Here is a 9,061-nt window from a genome sequence, read left to right as displayed (position 1 = left end):
TAGGTAGATGAAAGACATGTCTTATTGAATACAGACATAAAGGAGGCATACAAACCCATGACGTCCGTCACAACTAATCACTCACATGCACTACTTTAACCACGCGTGAAGAGGCACACACATACACACACTCACGCTCACAGAGGAAACGTTGCACTGCAGACAAGACTGACGTGACTACACTGCCAGCTCACTCTGCCTGCTCTGATGAAAATAAACCCCCAGTCAAAACTGAAGGCGAAAAAAAGAGTTGTTCCTCTGTCAAAATCATTCTAGGATCAACAGACGAGATTTATAAGAGGCTTATGCGACCATCAGTCATAGTGATATGATGTAAACTGCCCATAAGAATGCCCTTGCTTTCCACTTATGCCTTCTTTCAGAGTCCTTGGTGATGAAAATGTCCCCTGATTTGTAGTTTAACTTGAAATACGCAGACGACTACAAAAATATACGCCGGTTATCATAAGCTCGTTTTTTTCCCTCCCTTGCAGATGCACGCAGCTCAGCGCTCCTCGTCGTTCTGTGCTCAGTCTGGAGCGGCGCGGCTGTAGCAGCAGAATATTTGGCTGTAAACAGAAACAGTGTTGGGGTCTCGATGCGAAACGTGGGTTTTTAGTAGACGGCGAGTGATTCGAGGAGGATTTTTTTTATTGCAGAGAGAGAAGCTCGTGTCATCAGTGCAAGCTGGTGAGGGAACACGATTTTCTTAACATTGTGGATGTGTCTTTTCCCCCCGCTGGTGCGCGGGAATCTGTGCCATAGCATCGTTTTTTAATTCATTTTTCCTCTTCATTGCGAGAACTCACTGTCCGTTTTATAGCCGTAACTCTTGTCCATACGATGTCCTAGCTGTTTCAGGTCGTGAGACGGTCTTTTTGATGAATGTCAATATAATCTCTTTGGAAATCATCACGTAGGAGTCAGGGAGAGAGGGAGAGCGAGATGGTGAAAAAATAACAAGGAATTCCAATCAAAAAATGTAAGAGGATTTTTATTTAGCGGCCAGTGAAAAGAGATTAGTGCGACAGCAGTGGAAGTTAAATTGTGCTGCATATAAAATGGGCGGGCTTTTCTTTATATTAGGTCTGCACAGCCTATTCTAAAATTAAATAGTCTGCGCTTGGACATAGTCTGTTTGGTGTGCGCTTTATTTACAGATACGGTCGGTGAACAGCAATAATTTGGAGGGGGATGTCGGTACACAGACCAGATTTGGTAGTTTAGCAGAAGATTTCTCCTTTTTTTCTTTTTTTTTCTTTGCTGCTGACAGACTGAGAGTTGAACTCACTACGGCACCACCAATGAACAGTGAGAGAGACCTGCGCATATCGTCAGCAGCCGCTTCTCCAGCCTCAAGCTAAAATTCGTCAGATCTGAGATCACAGAGGATTTTTTCTCATTCAGTCCGGCTAGAAAAGCTATTCGTAAAAGTTTGAGGATATAGGCAGCGGGCAACGAATATACCCCGACTCATCTGCTGTAAGTGATTTCTTCGTTTTTTTTTTCTCGCCTTTCTGTCAGGCAAAAGCGCGAGAGAACAGTCGGATTCAGAAAGGGATGGTTTGTTGCTGGACACCGCTATAACCGAAGACGAGTTTTACAGGGGAGGAAGGGGCAGTTTGTCGTCGAAATTAGAAGCGATTTGGGGGATTTTTAAAAATGATTTCTGTGGAGAACACGAGCTGCTTGATGTTTTGAAGGGAGGCAGCTTGGTTTCATCACCACGGACAGCGCTCCGAATAAAATAGCATCAACGTACATTTGCTTAATTACTCTGCCACGCACGAATCCGATCGTCATGCATGTATTTAGAGCATCCATGCAACGATGCCAGTTGCATGCCAAATGTCTGTCCGTGTCAAATATGTATTCATATGTTGTTGGGGACAGGGTGACATTTCCTCTGAATAACTTAGAAAGTGTGCCTATGCGGGATTTTCTCCTCCGTTCCTTAATCTGTAGTATCCTCGCTTATCAAGTCCTTGTCAGCCTCGGGATTTATTTTCATTTCATTTCATTTTAACAGAGCAGTGCATGTTCATCTCACTGTGCATCCCGCTCACTGTGCATCTTGGCACACCACAGCCAAGTATCAGGGGTATTGTCTTCTATCTGGGCTGTGGTTCTTTGGCACCATTTTATGGTCGTTTGTGAAATTTTAGCGCTTTTTTTAATAACTTAGTAACTGGCCCTCTCGTGGACACACTGAATATGCTTTCAGGAATGGATTGTGATTTGGGGCATTGTGATCTACATGCACAATAACCCTTTCTATCGTCTGTACACTTTATGACCCGACTGCCACAGCTAAATGAATAGAGAAGATGCAAATATTGGTCTTTTAGGGAGATTTGGTTTAATACTGCGGTAACGCAGTTTCAAATTATAGGGTATTAGAGGAGGCTGTGTACAGGTGCTACAAGCTCACGGGGGTGTTATGTGGTCAGTGATGTGTTTCCTTGTTATTTCTGCTTAATTATTATGCGCTACAGATGCAGCCATATCCTATGCATATGGATTAAGCATCAATTATGAGAAATGTGTTTACACCGTATGCCTTTTTGGTAATCAAAACGTTGATCAGTTCTTATCTCTCTCGTGGCTTGGGTGTAGAATGTGGCTCTGTCAACGTGACATGTAATGCAAAATTTGATGTCAAATCTTTGATGTAATGTTGGATGTAATGGCCCAGTACATCAGTGCATGTGGCTTGGCTATTTGGTTTTTGATTCATGTGCTGTCAGTGAATCTGTTAGTGATGTTGAGAGTCAGGACCAAAAAACCTCACATAAAGCATCCTGGTCCATAATCATGTTTGCTGGTGTTTTACCACATCCTATTTGCTGACACTGAAATATTAGGAATGACGGTGTGCCACTGGCTCATATGACTTGATAATGATGTCCATTCTCTCTCTCTCTCTTTCTCTTTCTCTCTCTTTCTCTCTCTTTCTCTCTCTCTTTGTCTCTCGCTCTCTCTCTTTGAACCCCAGCAGTGAAAGGTCTTCATATTGCAACCATGTGTGGACGGGGCCGGACGCTCTTTCTGTATCTGTGGGCTTGCTTGCTTTTTACCAACAGCGTACTGTTTGGGAAAAGGTAAGAATAAACTTGAACTTGTGATTGCACATATCCTGTATTTCTATCGGATTCACTGGACAAATCATTAAAGTCACAAATCTGCATAAGATGCCTCACAGATTCATATCTATGTCTTCACACTGTTAACATGTTTTGGTTTTGAAGGCTTGCACAGTGCTAGAGGGGGAAAAAACAATGTTGAGGGTGGTCATTCTTGTAGGCATAGATACAGCCCATACGATCATGCTATTATTGGAACTCTAATTGCACATCACGATTTGAACATCAGATTGCATCAGGCAAAAAATTAAAAATAATTGTGGGCACTTTTATGAAAAAGCAGAAGTACCTTTTAAAGCTGGTGTCTTTGCTTACAAAATGGTCAACAGGCTTGTACTGTAAATATGTCAGTGAATCAGCTAAACATGGAGGTAACTAGTTCTGTTCACCTGAAATGCTGATAGTCTGTCTTACTACCTATTGCTTGGTGTATTGGGCTCCTCTCTATTAAAGCATATTCACTGTGGTTGTAACTGGGGCATCCTCACAGGACACCTCCATGCTTTTAATTGCATAGTGGTAATATTAAGTGGCGCATAGTGGGGGGAAGATGAAAGCCAAAATAGCCTCTATCAGCTTTATCACAGTGTTACACTTTTTTTGGTTCACTAGCCATGCAGGACACATTTACATTCCTAGATTTCAGTCCTGGGTTGTGTACAGTAGATGGTGTGTGTTGCACAGAGACATTTGGCAAGGGTTATTGCACATGTGTTTTTTGACGGTGGCTTCAGGGACAGCGGGGGTTGAGTTACACACACTTCTTCTCAGTGTCAACACTGAAGTGTTGGACGTCAGCTAAACCTGAAGCAAACCAGCAAGGACAGAGAGGGAGAGGAAAGTTGAAAAAACATGACACAATTTAAAAAAAAAATACTGCCATGCATTAATTCCTATACGATTCAACAGCGAGAAAACATAAAAGCATACGGTTAAAGATTCAAGAACACAAATCAGACCGTTCCAAAAGGACAAGTGATTTATTAAATAAGACCATTGGAACTTTAACCCCTTTTTAAATCACGTGTACAATATTGGAGAAACTAAAGGGATTGGATCTGCCTCACAGCTGAATAATCCAGGAAGGCAGTTAACTTCACTGGAGATGACTTGATGGTCCAGAATGCTTTTTCTGTGTCACAAAAATACACATGGAGCATGAAGGTTGTGTCTCAGATAACACGCCTTGAGAACATGCAGAAGACATATAAAATGTTTCCCATTTTAAATATTTGATGAATTGCAGCATCTCTGTATTTTTAACTCATTGTTTCCAATTAAACACAACAGCAGCTTTAGCTTGCGAAGCACTGACTTGCAAATAGAGGGTCTGATTCATGGGGTTTGATATGTTGTACATTAGAGAAAATCTAAAAGTACTCATTACCTTACTGAGGAACTGTCAACGCAAACTGCTAAGCAATTATCACCCAAAGATTTACTGTATAATCCAGTCCCCTTTTTGAAGTCAAATATAAAATCACGAACACAAACACACAGAGACGCGCCCACACACACACACACACACACACACACACACACACACACACACACACACACACACACACACACACACACACACACACACACCTTGGGGGATTTAAACAAGACACGGTAATCAGGAAGACCTAGAACTCTGCTACAGCATGTTGCCAACGAAAGAAATTGCCTTATAATTAGATATCCGGCTGACAAGATAGACAGATATAGAGAGAGCGAAGGAGGGAGAAAGAGAGAGACAGATACAGGTTAACAGAGAAAGAGAGACACTGGCAGAGAGTGTGTGAGCAGCATTGTTGCTGTTCAGATGACCTGTAGATGGGGATGGTGTACAATGTTTCAGTAGGAAGTAGCCCCTGGCTGATAAACATGTTTATTCTTCCACATCACCTTTTTTCTGTATTCTTTTCTTGTCCTCGACATACAACTCTAACCTCTACACTCAACTATTTCCCACATATAGCTTAAAAAATATCTGCCCCTAATGAGGATCAAAGTTTGTCAAGTTAAGATAAAATAAATGTCATTCAAGAAATGTGAAAAATGATTTAATAGATAGATTGACAGTGAATTTTTCCAATTAGTTTTACCGATTATGAATATTTTCATTGCATCCTGTTAAATACCTGTTGACCGTAAAGGAGCGTGGCTTGTATTCTATATTGGTGGAGATTATAAGAGGAAGGCTATATTTTGGGGTGTCTTACTCTAGTTTGGCAAATCTGAAAAATACCAGATAAATACTGTGAAAATGGGAAATACACAAAACTAAGGCAAAGTAGACTGTGATTTATTTTAGTCTTAGCTGATGTGCCATGTATGCGGTTTGTGCTGTCTGTTTTTATACATAATTGGCTCCTCAGACCAGAACAAAAAAGAAAAAAATTATTATTATTTTGAATTACAGCACTTCAAAGCAGTTACCGACTGTGTTTATGGGCGAAGAAATTGCTCATCAGTCTCTAAAGTTTGAATGCTTTTTTTAAATGTATTTATTAATTTTCAGAGAAAAGTGGACACTTGTGAATTAAGGAAAACTGGAGGCAGAGTTAGATTAAGCATCTCTTAAAAACCCATGCGGATGTGGATGGTGCATCCTTATTTACAAAGAAGTGTTTAGCACGTTAATGTTGAAATCTGTAGGCTCTGCCTCAGACCTATAGCTTTTTTTGAGAACTATGTATCTATGTGGTTGTGGCAGTCGAAACTGTATCTTCACTTTTCCAAGGCTTTTGAGTCTCTATTCCCTTGTTTTTTGTCTTTTTAGACTATACATTGAAGCTTTAACTCCCATTCTTAATAGGCGTCACTCTCCCACCCGCTATCCCTCCTACTTTTCCCTCCAACCTTTTGCAGGTCCCCGCTAACTAATCTCGATGACCTCTCTCTCTCCTTGGAGCTTTTCAGCTAGCAGAGCTTGTTTCCAAACACTTGCTGTTTATTTTGCATGCAATCAAACCAAATCCCTTTGGCACAGCAAAGGAGGCGAAGATGATAGCAGAATAAAATATGCTGTTGAAGATAATCATTGTGCTCTCATATATGGAAGCTTGTGGGTGCAGATGGTACATGCATGCATTCCTTCATAGACACACGTGCTCTTTCACTGCAGTCCTTGTGCTACACATTGTAATTAGGGGCTGTATCCCAGATTATGAGTGCGTTGAAATATTTATGTGTGGAGATGCAAACCCTCCTCTAACAATTACTGATTGTGAGTGTTTTCAGCATTGCTCTAAGCATTTTGTTTCATGTTGTTCAAAGAGCACATTCAGCAAGGGCTTTGTGATCTAAAAGTCCATATTAAGGCATCAATAATGTATTATGGTTTCTCTATGTCTACTCTGTATTTCACTCTCTATTTTCTCTGCTGAGTGTACCTACACATACGGTACATGCTATGCAGCCCACACGCCCCACTAATAATAAATAAATAAATCCAGTGTCAAATTGGTCTCACTATCAAGTCAACACATACTGACGTTTGGGATGGACCCCCCTTGGCGTAGCATTTTAACACACTGGATACCCCTTGAGCCATTTGTCATTGTGCATGGTGGCCTGTAAAACTATAGCCAAATGCACCCTGCTGTGCCATCACTGTTATGGGATGAGACAATGGCAGAGAGGTGGCTAACATGTAAAGTTGTTCTACTCCTAAACCTAACCATATAGTAACTGAGACTAATAAGTCAAAACTAATGTTTAGTTGAAATCAGTTCAATTCAATTTGATTTCTACAGGGCCAAATCAAACAACAGTTGCCTCAAGGTGCTTTATATTGTAAGATATAAACCCTACAATAATACAAAAAAACAGAAAACGACAACTGTCATATAAGCCCCTATGAGCAAGCACTTTGGCGGATGTGGGAAGGAAAACTCCCTTTTAACAGGAAGAAACCTTTAGCAGAACCAGGCTCAGAGGGAGCCATCTGCCCCGACCGGTTAGGGGTGAGCAAATGAAGACAAGAGAGAGACATGCTGTGAAAGGATCCAGAGATTAATAATAATTAATAATTAAATGCAGAAAATCACTCAGTGCATCATTGGAATCCCCCAGCAGCCTAAACCTATTGCAGTGTAACCAAGGGAGGTTTCAGGGTCATGTGAGCCAAAATAAAGTTTTAAGTCTAATCTTAAAACTGAAGGCTCTGCCTCCCATTCTACTTTTCAAAACAAAAGCCAAAGAAACTGGAACTCCTGCTATCACACTGAATAATAGCGCTCTTCAATGCTATCCACTAGCCCAAGTTCAATTTATCCAGTCATTTTTTTCAGTTGCTATACTTTGTCATCTGGCAAAAATGTAATCTGTGCTTTGGAATGTAATGCTATAGTGTGTGAACATGTTACGCCAACTGGTTCTGACCAAGCGTCAGTGATGACTTGGAAGTGAGAATGTGCTAATAGTAGAGAAAAACTTGGCCTCATGGGATACGTTCGTTTCCAGTCCACCTCTGAACAATCACTTGCTTATTTATTTCATATCAATATGATCTGAAACCTTATGCTCGTGCTCACACACTGAATTCTAATTTAGCAGCTAAATTTGTCAGTGTCATATAGGATTTGGCTGAGTTTTCTTTGTGTTATCACAATGTGATTCACGCTGCATTGACGCTACCCATGTGCATTAACTACAAAGCTGAAACCGTCCTTCTTCCCCCTTTGATTTATAATACAGTTTACACAGTTGAGAGTTCTGACTGTGGTTTTAGATTCTAGCTGTGACTTTAAATCTTATTCTTTGCGTTCCCAGCTCTGGGCAGAACGGCATGACAGATCAACAGAAAGATAACACTACAGTCTTCACAAAGATCTTAGACAGCCTTCTGGATGGCTATGACAATCGCCTCAGGCCAGGACTAGGAGGTCAGTAAACCCAAGTCATTGCATATATTTTGTCCCACATAATGGCTGCTGTTTGTCTTTTTTTTAAAACTTGCAATAGAATAATCTCCAAGGGTTTAAATGTTACAGAGGGGAGCTTGCAGTAAGTGTCAGACTTTAAAAGGTAAAACAATCTGAGACCTGGCCCTTCTATCCTGCTTTTGTGTGTGTTTGTTCCTTCTATTGTCAACTATCCATTGACAAAAGACGGAAGCAAAATGGCAGGAATTCAAGGACAAATCCAGGAAATGAAAAGGTGCAAACTAGATAAAGAAAGAAAAACAGAGAGTAAAAGGGAAAGGAGGGAGTGATGATGTGAGAATTAGTGTGTGAAGGACACTGAGGATTGCACAGTATGATGCAGCAGGCATCAAACAGACAGGCGAATAAAACAACGCCTGCTAGAAGTTCAGCAGCCAAGGGGAAGAAATTATGGATTATGATGGGTATCATTCATAAATTGTTCTGCCACAAACCTTTCACACACACACACACACACACACACACACACACACACACACACACACACACACACACACACACACACACACACGCTCTCTGCAGCCCATTCCAAATGAATCCTCAGTGGTCCCATTTTGGCTATCAGCATTATGGGACTAGAATGGCACATTTCCAACAATGCAGCAATGCACAAATTTATTAAGAGATTAAAGCCCTGTCCGGTTTCAATAACAACAGAAATGGTTATTGACATCCAAAGTGGACATTTTTTTAAATGTTTTGTTTTTTTGTTTGTTTCTTGTGTGCATGTCTAAGTGCTAAAAATATTTCCGAATAGATTTAGTGCTTCAGAGGCTATAGCCAGGTGGTCCTGTGTTAACAGGTAGTTAGAAGCTAATGAATGCCACTGATAGTCACTCACTCAGCAATTTCCTGCTTCAACAGAGCGTGTAACTGAAGTCAAGACTGACATTTTCGTGACTAGTATTGGGCCAGTTTCGGACCATGACATGGTAAGACTCTTTTCGCCTCTATAAATGTCATTAGTTTTCTGGTATTCCTCCC

At 40.9% G+C, this 9,061-nt stretch overlaps 1 protein-coding gene across 4 annotated transcripts in view; it reads left to right on the top strand.

Moving 5' to 3' along the window:
• Positions 1 to 299: 299 nt before the first annotated feature.
• gabra1 (gamma-aminobutyric acid type A receptor subunit alpha1) overlaps positions 300 to 9,061 on the top strand; it is a 37,550-nt gene continuing 28,788 nt past the window's right edge. Inside the window, exons 1-5 of one of the 4 annotated variants that reach the window (XM_026182503.1) lie at positions 301 to 690; positions 1,274 to 1,482; positions 2,996 to 3,101; positions 7,905 to 8,017; positions 8,942 to 9,009. In XM_026182503.1, coding sequence (XP_026038288.1) covers positions 3,022 to 3,101; positions 7,905 to 8,017; positions 8,942 to 9,009 — 261 coding nt within the window. In that variant the 5' untranslated portion in view covers positions 301 to 690; positions 1,274 to 1,482; positions 2,996 to 3,021. The other 3 variants (XM_026182506.1, XM_026182504.1, XM_026182505.1) reach the window with 3 other exon arrangements.

The sequence above is a fragment of the Astatotilapia calliptera genome, chromosome 10, assembly GCF_900246225.1.
Source record: "Astatotilapia calliptera chromosome 10, fAstCal1.2, whole genome shotgun sequence".
Taxonomy (NCBI): domain Eukaryota; kingdom Metazoa; phylum Chordata; class Actinopteri; order Cichliformes; family Cichlidae; genus Astatotilapia; species Astatotilapia calliptera.
Note: the sequence above shows the minus strand (reverse complement) of the source record. Positions and strands in the feature narration are given on the sequence as shown.